At 47.8% G+C, this 17185-nt stretch overlaps 1 protein-coding gene across 3 annotated transcripts in view; it reads left to right on the top strand.

Annotated features, from left to right (window-relative positions):
- Positions 1-2865: 2865 nt before the first annotated feature.
- Positions 2866-17185, top strand: part of IGSF3 (immunoglobulin superfamily member 3) — a gene marked incomplete at both ends in the record, with an annotated part of 93941 nt that continues 79621 nt past the window's right edge. For all 3 annotated transcript variants that reach the window (XM_080692230.1, XM_080692229.1, XM_080692228.1), the window contains one exon: positions 2866-2908. In XM_080692230.1, coding sequence (XP_080548356.1) covers positions 2866-2908 — 43 coding nt within the window. The remainder of the gene's footprint in view (positions 2909-17185) is intronic.

Genomic DNA, 17185 nt, shown 5'->3' with positions numbered 1-17185 from the left:
AGTTGCTGAGAGCCTCACCAAGTAGCTGAGGCTGGCTTTGTACCTGTGCGATTCTCCTGTCTCAGCCTCCCAAGAGCGGGGATTATAAGCATGCGCCACCACGCCCGGCATTTTATTTTTATTTTGAAACAGAGTCTTCTTAGGTTGCTGAGTCTCACTATTAGCTGGGGCTGTTATTGAACCTGAAATCCTCCTGTCTCAACCTTCCAAGTACCGGGATTACAAGTGTGCGCCACCATGCCTGGCCTTAATTTTTTTTTTAATATAAGTAAATTAAAAGTATATTTGCTTACTAAATTCTTTTGCTCTCACACAGTCCAATAGGATGGAAACTGCTTTACAAACCCATAGCCATCAAGAGGATCTCCACATTCCTCTCCTCCCCGGTGGCTACTCCTATGGTCCTGGTCCACTCCATGGCCACTCCCAGCCTCCTGCAGAACTCCCCTGGTCCATTTGTTTACACCTAGGCCCCAGTGGTTTTTCTAAAATGCACCTCTGATAACTTCACTCCCCCACTGACCAACCCCAGCTAGAGGCCACAATCCTTTAACCCATTTGCAAAGCCCAACCTCAGCTCCCGTCTGGCCACTTCTTTCTTAGTATCTAGTTTGGACCCCACAGAGATGTCTGGTCCTCTAACCTGGCTACTGTCTCCCTCTGGGCATACAAAGGTGTGTTTAAAGGGACTGTGATGCCTCCCTCTCTCCTTCTTTGGAACCTCCTCCTGCTGCTTCCAATTCTCTTTGATCCCCTCACCCCCAATAAAACAGGATTGGGGGCCTCGCATGAGCCTCCTTGACATATTCTTGGCATGCCTGTTGTATTTTTCTGTGTCCCAACTGGACTGTGAGCTCCGCGCGGGCAGGGCTGTCCTATCCTGCCTTGGTCCGCCCGACCCTGTCTACCCAGCAGGCTGTGTGTGTTCCATAATATCGAATGAATAAAAAACACGGGCTTGGACGGGGCTACTCATCATAAAATAAACATAGTTTACATTTACTGAGTGTTTCCGATATATCAGGCACTGTTATAATTGCTCCATAAATACGACATAGACTTCGCACAGAACCCTAGTAAACAGGGTTATGTCTCCTTATTACAGATGAGGAAACCGAGTTCCTAGAGGTTAGGTGCCTGGCCAAGGTCCAGAGGTAGGAGGTTTGCAGAGTCCAGACTGCAGCCTGTTCGGAGGCACACCTGGGTGTCCACCGCACGAAGAGATGCCAGTCTCCAGTCCGGGGCTCCAGGGCCCCCTCCCCCGGGGAGGGGTCGCGGCCTGGCGCAGCCCCTGGCGCCGCGGGCCCTCGCTGGGCTTGGGGCAGGCCTGGGCGCCTGGCGGGCGGGCAGGGCGGGCTCAGAAGCTCCGATTAACTTTCCCCCACGCCGCAGCTCGGCTCAGGTCCCGGCTCGGCCTGGGGTCTCTGCGGCGGAGGGGCGTGACCGACGGGGCGTGGCCTGGTAGGGGCGTGGCCAGAACGGGACGGACCCGGGCGGCGGGGCGTGGCCTGGAGGGGGCGTGGCCTGGGCGTGGCCGGAGTGCGGCGGCCCGTGCGGTCGCGGGCGGAGAGGCGGGGAGGAAGCGGCGGGTCCCCCGAGGCGTGCGCGGCCGGGCGACGGACAGGCAGCCGGCAGACGGGCGGACAGACGGCGGCGGCGGAGGGCGCGGGCCGTGAGGTCGGGCGCGGGCGGCGGGGCGGGCGGGCGGGCGGGGGGCGGCGGGAGACCCTGCCCCGGGCCGGCCGCGCGGCGGGCGAGCGCGCTCTGGCTGCGGAAAGTGCGGCCGCCGGCTCCCCTCTCGCCGGCGCTCTTTTCTTTCCAATCAGCAAAAAATAAACACCGGGGAAGGTGAAACAATAGCGGGCCACCTGGGAGCGGCGCGCCCCGGGCCGCGGCCCCTCCTGGAGCCGGCGCTGGGCCCGGCGAGGGTGGGGCCCCCGCGGCGCCGCGCTCGGAGGGGCGGCGGGAGATCCCGGCAGCGCGGCCCGGGTCAAAGTGTTTCAGGAACAATCGGCTCCCTACCGATGCCCTGCTCTGGGCAGGGAAACTGAGGCGGAGGGCGAGGCGGCCACCTGCCCAAGGTCAGAATGCGGAGGTTGGCGCCCCCGACCGGGGACGGGACCCTGGTGTCCGGACCTCTTCAGTGCTCCTTTCCTTTAGGTTTGGGGGCGGTTGTGTTTGCTTTTGATAAATCTCTCTTGTGTTTGCCTTAGATATCTGCCGGCCTTGGGAGACCTGCTGGCACTGTGGGACCGTTTCGGGGCTGCGGAAACGCCGGCTTGCTTCCGGAGACCTGGGCAGGTGTGGGCCAGGTGACAGCTCCAGGACCTACCACCATGGATGGGGAGGGACCTTTTGATGAAGAGACCCAAGCTGTGGACTCCAGCCAAGGTGATTGTGACTGTTTAAGGTTTTGACAAAAATCCGTCGTGTTTCCTTTGGGAAATCCGAATGAGGGAGATCACAGACACCTTCACCGCGAAGCCAAGGACATTTCTGTATAATCACTGGATGAAAGGATTTTCTCAGACTCACTCTCTCTTTTTTTTGCCCGTTCCTTGAGGATTAATCCAACACAATCTACAGTTCCAGTGGAAACCGCCAGGCACACCATGTGGCGGGAGCCGAGAGGTCCGTCAGAAATGCTCTGGACTCTTCCCTGAGCATAGGAGAGTTTTCACAATGCCACTCCCCCCACCCCCAGCTCCCTCCTTCTGATCACTCCTCTTTCACCAGTTCTCATTTTCTGAGTTAAGTTCTATTTCCAAAACTGTCCTCGGGAGCTGTAAGTGGATTGCCAGAAACGAGAGCTTAAGTGCTGGGAGAAGAGGAAGCGCCCTGAGTTGTGCCCTCGCTGCAGCCGACATGAAGTGCTTTATCCCAGTGCTGAGCTGTCTGGCTGTGCTGGGTAAGTGGCTCTGCTTATCGGTGCAACTGATGTGAAAGTTTAACCTGCTGACGGTTCCTGCAATTCCTTATTGTTCTTTCCTATCAACGCTAGGCTTTGGGGGCCACCAGGAGGAGGCTGGTGTGCCACAGATTGAAGTAGAAACCAAGAGGCCCTTTGTGACCCAAAGAACCAGTGAAATATTGTCTGTCTTTAAGCAGGAATATGTGCCGCCCTTCAAGTGTCTGTACTGGGCTGGGGGTAAGGCCTCCTGTGCGTATCTGTGGTTTAGGGACTCATGTGGCTTTTGGGCTGGAGTCCCAGAGTAGGACGAACACGGATGTCCAGGGGGTTCGCTTCTGTGCTGGTCTGCATTCATTCCTAATTGGAAGTGGCAACATAATTCCTATTCTGTCAGGCAAGTCAGGTTGGTGATAATGGTGCTTTTAATTTATTTATTTATTTTTTTATGGAGAATGGGGAGAGGGTGGGATGGGGGAGGTGAGGGGATGCATTGTTCTACTTAAGTGGTCTGTAGGCTAAAAGTGTTTGAGGATACTAGCCCCAGCTCAGCTCATAGTCCTGGGAGGAGAGACGAAGAAGTTGGAGCTGCCTGCCTGGTTCATGGGGTGTGCCAGGATTGATTTTTTGTGTTCCTTCAGAGATGGTCTGAATGCCAAGAGCAGGAGGAAGAAAACTTGACCCCCAGAGGTGAGCCCCTGGGCTCTCTTAAGGCTTCTTATCTCAGTAAAGCGCCTCCCCTCCCCCGGCCGCAGCACATGTCCATTCTTTTTATGCCGTTGAGCATGTCTTAAGCGTGGTATTTCAGGACACAGCTTGGGTCTAGAATGAACTTTCTAGCCAGGACCTGGAGCATCCTCCTCACCTATCTCTTCAGACTTCAAACATGGACACACCCCCTGCCCTTCTGTGCAGCTCTGTCCTCTGCATTCTGCTCCTGGTATTTGCATCTCCAAATTTAGGTGTTGCGCACCTATGGAATTTACTAGTGACCTGTGGGCATTGGAGACTGCTTTCCTGCATTGTCCGCACCTTTGCAAGAGTGAACAGGTATGTGGAATGAGAATGGACTCTGGAATTAAGAGGACCTGAGTTCCAATGTTCATCTTGTCACAATTGGCATCTCAGTCTCAATAAAACATCCAAGGCTGTCGTGGCAATTAAGGAATGTAAGGTTGTAAACATGGTGACTGCCTTGAACAGTTTGAAACTTGTCATCAGTGGGTTCAGTCATTGAACTTTAAAATGGAACTTGATAATCAGACAGTGACCCCAAACCAATGACACCACATTCTCTGGTGGGGCCCAAGCTTTAGTGTTTGGGCTCTCCAAGTAGTTCCAGGCATGGCTGAGTCAGAGAACAAGTGTGTGAATTCATTAGTATCAGTATCCCCTGCCCGCCGCTGCCCAGCGTGAGCGCGCACACACACACACACCCACACACCTACCTACCTGTCTGGCTGCTAGTATAGCCATTTTATGCCCAGCCGTGGGTTAGGATGCAAGGTCTCCATGTTTGCTTCCTGCAGGCAGGAGGTAAGGCAGGAGGTAAGAAGGCAGCTAGCCCTCCATTTGCCAGTCTCCTAAGCCTCTGTTTGTATGTGTTGCACTGTATTTGCCATTCATTTAGTATCTGGATTTGAATCAGCAATGAGTGATTCACTTGGACTCAAAAGGACAAACAAGGAAAGCCCTGGAGAGCCTTGGGCGTGGAGTAGGGTGTGTGGCTGAGTGCAAGGGTAGGGCCCAGGGCAGAGGGAGCCACCAACGGGAAAATAAGGAGCAGTGACATTTGTGCCTTTTGTTTCTTTTGGCTGCTTAGGAAATGTAAGGCTGCCTGCTGGTGTCCCTGCTGTTCACTTCCTGGGCCCTCTGTGCAGTGGAGCTGGAGCCCTGGCACTGGGTGGGCGCTGTCATCTTCCCTCCACGCCCACCCTCATGTGCAAAGAGGAGCCATGGAAGAAAAAAGCAACAAGGTGGTTTTCAAGGGGATAGGTGGCAGAAGGCCAGGAGTGACGGTGGGGACGTCTGGAGCTGTGGGCCGGCATGCTGATTCCTGATCCACTGAACCCCCGTGGGGAAGCCTCCTCTGTCCTTGTCACCTGACAGCAGGGAGGGGGCCTTGCTGTTACTGTCTTAACTTGGGAGAAGCAGAAGGGGGTTGGGGAGGGAACCAAACCCATACGGGGGTCCTATTTTCTCCCTGTGATATGTGTGGTCAGATTCATGCATCCACATTCTTTCTGTGTAATGTGAATTAATATGGATGTGAACCAGTGTTGTAAAACCTTCAAACCTCTCTGGCATTTCCTAATTTTAGAGGTGAGGTTGCCTGTTTGGAAACAGGATGTGAATTTAAATAGCAAAGAACCCCGAGAGTTTGAGCCTGTGTGGGTCCCACACCTGGAGTAAACCTTGTTTGCAGAAAGTTGGATGAGGCTAAGTGCGGTGTGGGTGAGGCGCGCAGGTGCCGGCCTCTGGCTCTGGCAGTTTGAGTCCTGTGGTCCTGTGTGAAGCGGGTGCCCGGGGTGAGTCTTTGGGGACATTTGACATCACTAGGCCTTGCTTTTTTGCTCCCTTCCTTTGTTGGTGTTTGGATTGGGCTCCGTTTTCCTGACAGTGGGACTGATCCTGCTCATGTCTTTGTCCCACCGAGGCTGCATGGCTCTGTGCCTGTGTTCTTGGCCACCATGTCTTATTTCCTTCTGTTGCAGCCTTGTGTGCCCCTCCCAACCTGGAGACATTGGCTGCCACCATAACTCTTGCTCCAGGTCCAAAGCCACCTTAAGCCCAGGCTCTTGTGAGCCCTGGGAATAGTAAAGTCTCCACTTTAAAATGGATGGAGTCAGGGGGGCAGTGGATGGGACAGCAAGTAAGCACTGGAGGATAGGGAGGGCGGGGAAGGCAAGGGCGGCTGGGGCCGTGTCAGTCTGCACGAGTCACAGTGACGTGGAAAGATGACAGGGGTGTAGGAGAAGAGAATAGGATTTGTGGCTGTGCAAACAGGAAGAGAATCATCAGGAAAGATGAATGTGAGCTTTAGACACAGAAAGCACATTTCGATTTTGTGTGTACCATGAAGAGTTACTTATACCTCCTAGATGAGTGCTGATGTTGCAAATAGGATGGAATCGCTTTAAAAGTGTTAGCAATGAACGATGTAGGAGATGGACCATTCTGGATCAACCTAGGAGGACCTGTCAGTGGCTAACAATCAACTGCGTTCTCCTCCAGTGGGAGAGAAGTTCATCTTCAGAGTTTGGGAAGTCTCTTATTTGAACAGAATGGGACTGAGTAAATGATCACTAGCTCCCCAGTTAGTCAGGGGAGAAGCCAGAGAGGGTGCTTCCAAACGTGACTGAAAGAAAGTCCGAAGCCAGGAATGGTGGTGCACGCCTATAACCCCAGTTCTTGGGATGCTGAGACAGGAGGATTGTAGGTTCGAGGCCAGCCTTAGCAACTTAGCAAGACCCTGCTTTAAAGTAAAAAATAACAGGGACTGAGGCTGTATCTGAAGGTAGAATGCCCCTGGATTCAGTCCCCAGTACCACAAATGTATGCATGCACACATATATACACGAAGCCAGGGATGGTGGTACATGCCTGTGATCCCAGTATTTGGGAGGCAAAGACCAGAAGATTGCAGGTTTGAGGCCAGCCTCAGAAATGTAGTGAGAGCCTGTTTCAAAATAAGTAAAAAGAGCTGAGGATGTAGTTTGGAGGTAGATTGCCCCTGAGTTCAATCCTCGGTACCACCATCCACACTGGTGGTAATCCTAGTACTTGGAAGCCTAAGACAGGAAGATCACAGATTCAAGGCCAGCCTCAGCAACTTAGCAAGACTTTCAGTAACTTAGTAAGATCCTGTTTCAAAAAAAAAAAAAAAAATTAAAATAAAGGACTGGAGGTGTTGCTTTGAGATAGAATACCCTTGGGCTCAATCCTTAGTATGAAAAAAAATTTTTTTTTTCTGATGTTCTGATGGGCATGAGCTCAGAGGCAGGACTATGGTGATCAAAGGTAGAAGAGAAGGAGGAGGAGCAGAGACGTAAGGGGGCCTGTGGCATTTGGGGGAAGGGTTCTGAAGGAAAGGGAAGGGGAGTGTGATTTAGGGGTAAACAGACACCACCGTCCTAACACTGGTAGTACACTCTACTTTTCTAAGGACCAGTTGATGAAGGTGCTGGAGAAGGAAATTCTTGTCAGGAGGATGAGAGGGGCGAGGATGCTTTTTGTGTTAGTCACCTGTCTGTTACTGGAACAGAGGACCTGACATAATTAACGTATAAAGAGAGAATATTCTTTTGGCACACAGTTTTGGAGGTTCTAGCCCATATTCCCGTTCCAGTACCATCTCTGTTGCTTTGGGGCCTTGGCGAAGGGTGCAGTAGAGGAAACCTCTTCACCTTGTCTCCAGAAAATGTAGGAGAGGAAGAAGGGGCTGGGTCTTACTGTCTCCTTCAAGGAGATGCCCCCAGTTACTCAAGACCTACTAGAGCCCACTTCTTAATGATTCTGTCACCTCCTAATCCCACCACCATGGGGATGAAGCCTTGGGGATGGTTAAGAGCCAAACTAGCATCTTTCAGCTTAGAGCCTCTTCGAGCCATTCTGGGTGCTCAGTCTGTGTTGATGTCCCATTTGCTACATTTTTCATTACCAAGTGATAGCTGATATTATTATAACTGAGCAGTAATACCAGCTTTCCTAACTCTAGCCCTTACTGTGAACCAAGTTCTATCATTCAGTCCTCAAAACAACCCTGCAAGGTAGATATCATCATCTTTTTATAGCTGTATAAAGATGTATAAGTATTAACCTCTTTTTATAGATAGTGATACTGAAATCCAAGGAAATGAAGTATCTCACCCAAGGTGTATCACTGGCCGGGCTGATGTGATACCTCATAGTATTGGGAACCTAGGGTCTTCCTGCCATTTTCCAAGTACATGGTCTTCACTCTCAAGATCATCGCAGGGTCCAAGATAGCCTTTCTAGCCCCAGCCATCAGGAAAGAAGGAAAGGATTGGTGAAAGGCAGGTTCTTTTAAGGAGGCTTACTAGAAGTTATGCACATAACTTTTGCTTACATCCCCATTGGCTAGAACTTGGTCATATGGCCATTCTTAGCTGCAAGAGAGGCTGGGAAGTATTATCCTAATCCTAAGTGTTCATTTGCTCTGCCCAAAACTTGGGGCTCTGTTACTTTAAGGAAAAGAGAGAATGAATTTGGGAGACATCTACTGCTGTCTGCCATAGCTTGTAGGTAGCATAGTAGTTTTTTGTTTTGTTTTGTTTGTACTGAGGGTGGAACCCAGGGGCATTCTACCTCTAAGCTACAACCCCAGCCCTATTTTTATTCTTTATTTTGAAACAGGGTCTCACTAAGTTTCAGAGGGTCTCACTAAATACCCGAGTCTGGCTATAAACCTGCCGTTCTCCTGCCTCAGCCTCCCAAGTCCTGGAATTACAGGCATGCCCGGCTGCATGGTGGGGTTTTGAAGCCAAGACCATTGGTTCCAAATCCTGTGTTCTTTCATCTAACAAGCAGTCTGGTCTATGTGTCTGAGGCCCAGCCTCTGGCCTTTAAAAAGACTTACTGAGAACCGGTGAGCTAGATGAACCCAGAGTGGTTACCTAGAAGGCAACGTAACTCAGCATATAATTGAGCACTGCGTGTGGTGTTAGCAGTGAGTCCTGTTGCATTTATAGCGTGTTCACGTGCCTGCCGCGGTGATAGTGTTGCACATGGCATGACTTTGACATAAAGTGCTTAAGGACTGTCTGCGTGGTCACTACTTTAGCCCCCTGAACAGCCTGTGTCTGGCATAAAGTAAGTAGATGTTCATTTAATTTTTTTTTTTTTTATGAGTGAATGGTTTCACATGGTAAATTCATCTTTTTGTTGGCTTGTTTTGTGGTGCTGGGGATTAAACCCAGAACCTGGTGCATGCAAAGCAAGCCGTCTACTTGTGAACTGCACACCTGGGCCTCAAAAGGTAAATGTTTTTTATATTAGCTGCCTTGATTGAGATGAGGAGATTTAAGGCTGAAGTAGATGAAGTAATTGTATTCAAAGGGAAAGAGCTGGAAATTGGCAGAGCTTGAATTTTTTTGGGAGGGGGGGGTTTGGTGGTATTGGGGGTGAAACCCAGAGGCTTTCTACCTCCGGGCTATACCCCCAGACCTATTTTTTATATTTTATTTGGAAACAGGGTCTCACTAAGTTGCTGAGAGCCTCACTAAGTAGCTGAGGCTGGCTTTCAAACCTGTGCGATCCTCCTGTTTCAGCCTCCCAAATGCGGGGACTACAAGCGTGCGCCACCACGCCCCGCTGCAGAGCCTGAATTTGAATCCAAGTTTTCCTGATGGTAGAGCTTGAGCCTTTATTCCGTCTATTTCAGTAAGCATTATCGTGGCCATAATCCAAATGACCGGCCACACAGTGTAGAGGAAGAAAGAGTTATTTGCTCACAGTTCCTTTGGAGATTTTGGCTTCAGTCCGTGGGAAGCCAGGGCCCGCAGATCTCAGGACATGGTGGCAGAAGCTAAGAAGGAGAGAGTGGGCAAGGTTTCCCTCTTACATCATAGAGGTCAGAAGTGGGGAGAGGGAGAGAGGGAGGCTCCGCTCTTGCATCATGGAAGCCGGAAGGGAGAGGGATTGTGCAGGAGAAGGAGCCGGCCTTATATAGCATACGCCCAGTGACCCCTTCCTTAGCAATCGGCTCGGGATGCCAACATGGCTGCTTTGTGAGGGCTAGGGGGACATTCCAAATGCAACCGTTACATAACCTGACAGGGGTTTTTAACCTCTTTTGGGTCATGAATCCTTTTGGCAGTTGTGAAGCCTATGGACCCTGTTGGGGCATCATGTTTTAAAACTGGATAAATAGCCAAGCATAGTGGGAGGCTTAGTATTTGGGAGACTGAGACAAGAGGATCAAAGTTTTGAGGACAGCCCCAGCAACCTTGTGAGACTCTAAGCAACCTAGTGAGACCCAATTTTAAAACAAACAAAAAAGGGCTAGGGTGAACTGGGCCTGGTGGCACAGACTTGTAATCCCAGTACGTGGGAGGCCGAGAGAAGAGGATCTCAGGTTTATGCCAACCTCAGCAACTTAGTGAGGCCCCGTTTCAAAATAAAGAATAAAAAAATAGGACTGGGTGGGGTGGGGGTAGCTCGGAGGTAGAATGCCCCTGGGTTCAATCTCCACTAATGCCAAAAAAAAAAAAAAAAAAAAAAAAGGCCGGGGTATAGCTTAGAGGTAGAATGCTCCTGAATTCAATCCCCAGAATGTGTCTGTTTATCTGTATTTTCTGTCTGCCTGTCTCTCTTCTCCTCCTCCTCCCCCTCTTTTTTGCTCTCTCTTTCTCTCTTTCACACACACACAGGATAAATTTTAAAAATACATAGAATAATAAAGAAAATCAATTATACTGAAATATGGTTATTAAAATATTAAAAACATGATTTAGCAATATGCCTCTTTAATAACACATTAAATAACTTCTAACAGCTGGCCTAACAATTATTGTAATTTTGGTATAGTGATGAGGGTAAATGGTATTTTGAGGTGTATGTAGCAGCCGTGATTTGATGTGAGCATATATGATTTCTGTTGTGACAAATCACAGGTCCTGGAGATGATACTGTGTTGGTTGTCTACGTGTTCATAATCAAAGGAATGGTTAAGGTTCACTTAGAGGCCAGTGCAAATAAAGATATAATTTTTTCCCTATTCAAGTTGCCGTATCTCTTGGATTCTCTCCACAGACTCCTGCAGTGTTCAAAGTCAAGTTCAAGGTGGTGATTGCTGGGGAAGACACTGAGTTGCAGGACTCAGGCTGAGTGCTCAGGAATGGGCAGTGTGTGGATGGGGAGGGCACTCTGTTCCCAACAGTCCTGACGTCTCAGCAGTCATAATGGCAGTGGAGTGTGGCCTTTTAGGGCATGAAGAAATGACTCAGTGGTCATAGGACCAGTTCTGGTAGGATGGTGCTGGACAAGAAAACTGGCTTAAATGATAGTGAGTTTGGGATCTGGGCTTAGGATGGGTCTCTAGGGATTGGATTGCTTCCCTGAACCTGGCCTGGGAACTGAAAGAAGAGGCTCTGCCTTGGGAGAGACTGCCCTGAGTCCTCTGTGCATGCTGAATTATGACTTTTTGATTAATATTTTTAGGATCCTCAGGGAGTTCCTCATTTGCCATGAGCAGACACCTGTTTCAAAGTAAGCACAGCTATTCCTTGCAAAAAGGTTGGTTTTTAATTTCAAGAAATGTAGGGCACCTGTGCATGAATGCGCTTGATTTTCAAAGAAGTGAGTGGTTGCATCAAAATTGAGGAAATCACATGTTGCCAAATTCCCTCTTCGGGAAGCCCTTATTAAGTGACTCATTGTGAGCCACATGGCAGGCACTTCACAAGGACCCTAGCAAGGGATGCCCCTTATCTGGAATCCTCAGTTGAGTAAGATTTTGATTTTATTTTTCAACTCCACCTTCAGAAGGGCAAAAATCATAAGATGAAGTGGGAAGGATTTATTCTAGAAATTAGCTTCTGAGCCATTGTCCACCCAATCTCTCGACATCTTCCTCATCTATAATTATAGTAGCCAAAGAGAATGATGAGCCCGGGGCATTGCAAGTCCTAAATCAAAGGTTAAATTATATTAACTCTACCCAGACTGGAAAGTGGTCAGATGTATTTTTAAAAGCTTTATAATAGGCTTAATAATAATGAGGCTTCAAGCAAAGGTTCTGTCTAACCCTGTATTAACCCTCTGGTTGTTCACCAAAAGACCCTATCCTCCATCATCCGGGTGACTGAGACCTTGTGCAAGGCCACCTGGCCCTGCCCCCCAGGAGATGGGCATCTAAGGCCACCAGAGAAGCAAGCAGTGCATGGGTCTGCTGGTGGGTGGGGAGAGACTGACAGTGTGTGCTCTCTGAGGATGGGTGTTATTGGGAAAAGGAGGCGAGTTAGTTCTTGTTTTCAGCTGAGCGGGAGGAGTGAAGGGAATTTTCCATCCAGGAGAGGAGTAAGGTCTGGAGAGGCTTTCTGGAAAAGATGGAATATTTGACATTTTTTAAGTGCTAGGAGAGGTGTGTCCTGGTAGGATTGTGGGGGCAGAGGGCAGTCTGGGCTAGGGTACTTCCCTGAGAAGAATTCCAGGAGGTCAGTGAGTGGGGGCCCTACAGGTTCTGCTTGGTAAGAACTGGTACTTTGGGTTGGCGTGAAGACACTGGATGTTTGGGCTGGAGAAGGAGGAAGATACCAGAGAGCTGTAAGTGGGTATCCAGAGGACGACTGCGAGGAGGAGGGGTCTGGGAGCCAGGAGACAGGTCCAGAGGAGGAAACGAAGAGTGGCCTGGTCCTGTACTGAAGGAAGAGCTGTGGTGTGTCTGTGAGAAGATAATCAGAGCAAGGACATTCTGACAAAACTGTGAACTAAAGAAACTGGTGTCCAGTCTTGGAGGGATGCCTTCCTCCCATTAGCTCTCAGGTCTCAGGCTTCACTTTGTTAATACAAAACACAAGCAAAACATCTGGTACCAGTTGTATTCTTTTGAGTGATGATTCTTTGATGTAGCAGAGTTTGCCCAGGTCGGCCTTGAGTTTATGTGTACTAATTCTGTCTTTGCTTGTGATGTCCACTGCCTGTGCTCTTGCATGGTGACCTCTGGGACATCCTCTCTGCTCCCAGCAGGGCCCGGGTACGCCTGCGGACTGGCGGCGATGCTGTGGCTTGAGGCAGGCTTCCAACCCCAACTTCTCAAGGACTCATTTTATTACTTCTGTTCCTGGAAGCCCCACATTTGGAAATCTTGTTTCCCAGATCCACAACATTTATTAAGAAGTAATTCATCTGTTTCTCTGATGTGACGAACAGTATGATTGCTCACACTTGATATAATCCAGCTGTAAAGCAAAAGTAGGCTTGCTCTCTGGCCTGCCAAGGGCCAAAGCACACATCTGGTTGACTGGTTAGCTACCTCGGTCTGGGGAGGTGGGGACATTGCTAGGTATTCTCCAAATCTCCATTGTGGCCAGCCTCAGGACTTCCCCTGCTGCTGTGGGCTTTAAGGACCTTGGGCTTCCTACCTGGTGTTTTCCCATTAATTGTTTGCATTAGTGACCTTGACTGACTTTGCCAGGAGGCACTTTGAGTGTGAGAGGGAAAGCCGACCAGGAGTTGAGCAACCGCTAGTGCTGCAGGTCAGAGCACACCCACCCTCTCCCCACCAGGCACAGGCGGCTTCTTTGATTTTTTTTTTTTTAAAGACTTCCAGAGAATGTACACATTGTGTAATCAAAACACCACATTGTACTCTCTAAAATATGTATAGCTATTATGTATTATTCCATAAAAGGAAAAAGAAAAAAGAGAAAAAGAAAAAAAAGACTTCTAGAGAATGAAATTTTATAATCTCTTAGATATAACACCCTGATAAGAAATGTTGATTTTTACTGAATATTTGATTTGAATTAAGTCATAATTTTTAACAGCCTATAAAATGCTTTTGGGCAAAATATTATATAAAAGCAAGATGATGAGATATTGTTTTAAACTTTACTTGGTAGCTTCTATTTGTTTATTTTGTACTTTTATTGGTGCAATATAATTATGTATCGTAATGAAATTCAAAGTGATATAGACACGTGCACACATCACTTGGTGTGTTTATTTTAATTTTTTTTTTTTTTTTGTAGGTCTGGGGATGAAACCCAGGGGCTTTTGACCTCTGCACTGCACCCTCCTCCCCTATTTTTTATTCTTTATTTTGAAACAGGATCTCACAGAGTTGTGGAGGGCCTCACTAAGTAGCTGAGGCTATCTGCGAACCACCATCCTCCGGTCTTAGCCTCCTGAATGCTGGGATTATAAGCGTGCACCACCACACCCGGCCCTTATTTTAAAAATTTTAATGTTTAGGTCGGGCTTAAGAACATTAAGACCTAAAACATGAAAATTTTAATGTTTAGGTCGTGCTGGCTTAAGAGACCCTGTTTCCAAATAAAAAAGTATAAAAATAGGTCTGGAAGTGTAACCCGGAGGTAGGTTTCCAGGAACCCCAGTACCACCAAAAAAATTTTTTTAATGTTTTACTATTATTTTGTTAGTGCATTGCAGTTATGTCATAGTGAGGTTCAATGTGATAAAAACCAGTCTTGCATACAGCTCTTGGTGTCCTTTCCTCCAGATCCCACCCTGTTCCTCTCTCCTACCTCTCCACACAGGTTAGTAAAGTTGGTTGTAATACCTTCATGTATTGCCTAATATTATTTGAACTGTTTCCTTTCTCTCTCCTCCCTCTTCATCTCTCTAGCTCCCTCCCTTTCCCCCAATTCCACTTCCCTACAGGTCTCACTCCACATTATTTAAAGTCCCTTGCATTTCCTGTTTTCTCTGTAGCTTCCACATATGAGAGAAAACACATAACCCTTGACTTCTGAGACTGACTGATCTTAGCATAATAATCTCTGGTTCCTTCCATTTTCCTACAAATGACATACTTTTGTTCCTTTTTATGGCTGTTAGTACAATCATAAACCTCTAGTTTGGAAGTTCCTCAAAACACTAGGAATTGGAACCACCTTGTGACCCAGCAACACCACTCCTCAGTATCATTTCGAAAGAATTAGACAAGCTGAATGTGGTGGCGCATGCTTGTAATCTTAGCATTTGGGAGGCCGAGACAGGAGGATCACTGTTCTGGGACAGCCTCAGCTACCGAGTGAGGCTCTTTGCAACTCAGAATAAAATAATAGGGCTGGGGGTGTAGTTTGGAGGTAGAATGTGTCTGGGTTCCATCTCCAGTACCGCAAAAAAAAAAAAAAAAAAAAAAAAAAATTAGAATGCTATAGCGATACATATATATCCATGTTTACAGCTGTACAGTTTACAATAACCAAATTATGGAACCACCCAGGTGTCCATCAAGAGATGAACAAAAAGGGAAATGTGGTATACATACACAATGGAATTCTATTCAGCCATAATTTTAATGTTTTTGACAGAGGTAACTGTGAATGTAATTCTATTGGAAGAAATATAAAAAGTAAAATGTGGACCCTGCCCTCTTTGTTCCATGCCCCTTACTGAATTTAATGTGTATTCTTTACAATTTAATATATATATTCTTTCAGACCCTTTGCTGTTTAGATATTTTTTCTGACATGAATCATACAGAACACATTGTTTCACAACATGATTTTAAAGTGGTGATTTACTTCAGTATTTTTTCAAGCTTAATTTTATAGCCATAACAGAACTGACTTGGTTATTTTATAGCTGGTTGAAGCTGTAATTGTGAAATCATTGGGGAATAGTGAACCTCATTCAATAGCTCTGTAACATAATAATTTTGTCTTGCTGTATCAGGACAGCAAGAATCATAATAAAACACCACCCTTAAATTTTAATGTAATTAGTGAGAATAATTGGCTTATTTATTCTGAATATTTTCTTTGAAAAAATGCATAAATTTGACAAACACTCATATTTTATTGGCCACTTTGTCACATGTTGAAATTATGTTAAATTAAAATGAAGTCTAAAGTTTAAAACTTGTTAATAAGGCAACCATATATACCAGGCTTTGTGTCTGATTCAGTCAAGTGAGTTTTCACAGACTAATAAAGATACGAGATGTCCTCGTACGTTTTCAATTCCCAGATGATTCCTCCATTTGGAATGAAGGGAACTAAAGTAACCTTTAAGGTCGCTGGCTACTGACTTAATAGTTAAGATTTTAGCCCAAAGGAAGAGAACGCTTCCCTTTGGCCCAGCGGAGCAGCTCCTGCTGTGGAGAGATTATCATTTCAAGGTGACCAGATACTTCTTAGATTCACTGCTATAACTTTCCTTAAAACCCTGGGAGCATAAGCACGCTCCTTGGCTGTTTCACCTTTAGACCTAGTTTTTTGAATAGTTGCTATTTGTGCGGAATAGTTGGATTCCCATATCATAGTCAGTGCTCTTAAACATCAGAGTCTGACCTACTACCACCCTTCCCGAGACCACTGAAGGCAGCCCGTCTTCGGCTAGGACCTATTTATAAGGCTTTCCTAAAAAGGCTTTCTATGTTTTCATTCAATAAATATTTGAGGGCCTGTGACAAGCGATCATTGTTCTGTTTTCTCAGATGTCACAGAATTAAAAGTTAAAGTCTGGAGCCGGGCGTGGTGGCGCACGCTTGTAATCCCAGCATTCGGGAGGCTGAGACCAGAGGATCGCGGTTCGCGGACAGCCTCAGCTACTTAGTGAGGCCCTCTGCAACTTAGCGAGATCCTGTTTCAAAATGAAGAATAGAAAATAGGGCAGGGGGTGTAGCTCGGAGGCCAAATGCCCCTGGGTTCCATCCCAGTCCGGATGCACATTTTAAGTCGTCACCTCACATGTATTTTTAATCTTTAATAAATAGAATAATTAATTAAAAACACTTTGACGCCAGGGAAGTTCCTCGCCCCTCAGGTAAGTCCTTCCTTCCTGTGACTTCACAGCCTCTTCTCCAGCTCCTTATCAGCTCTGAGTTCCCAGTACCCTGGGCAGCCCTGGCCAGAGGCTTAGTGAGGCAGTGAGTGCCAGTGTGGACGTGTGGAGGGTGGGGGTCAAGGAAAACTTTTTCTCTTGAAAATGCGCAGATGTCCTTATTAGCTGCTGGGGATATTGTCTGTCTGTGGGGGTTGGGAATTTCATACGTAGCTCTGAATTTCTAGGAAATCGAAACAAAAGGGAAGTAGAAGTTACATCCTTCCCATCAGATAGGGTAGCATCCATAGCAGGCTCCTTTTGGGGTCCCGCCTCCCCCTGTGTGGGTCCCCTCAGGGACTGGCAGGAGGGAAGGGAGGCAGGAGAAGGGGCCCAGGGCTCACCCTGTTGTTTTCTAGAGCTTTGTGTCAGCTCCGTGGTAGTGGTGGTGGTGGTGGTGGTGGTGGTGGTGGTGGTGGCATCAGCCTCTTGGCTAGGGCCTGGGATCTTGAATTTAGGGCTAACGCTTAGAAGGGTTGATGTGAGCTTCTCCACATCCCAGGTAGCCAGCTGTGCTTCCCCTCTCCACAGTCTCCTAAGGCGGCAGGTCCCAGGGTTTACAAACTGCCTGGTTGAATGGCCCTGGCCGCCTCCTCTCTGCAAGCACAGTGTACTTCCCTGGGCCTTCTGCTCTCCCTTGCCAGTTTTGATTGGCAGTGGTTCTGCATTGGTCTGGAGATGGCCAGTCTGTTGGGAATTCTGCCTCACAGATGGACACATTTGTTGCTTTATTAAAGGAGTGAT

Source organism: Muscardinus avellanarius (genome assembly GCF_963383645.1).
Source record: "Muscardinus avellanarius genome assembly, chromosome: 3".
NCBI lineage: Eukaryota > Metazoa > Chordata > Mammalia > Rodentia > Gliridae > Muscardinus > Muscardinus avellanarius.
The sequence above is the reverse complement of the archived record's forward strand: the minus strand, read 5'-3'. Positions and strand labels throughout refer to the sequence as shown.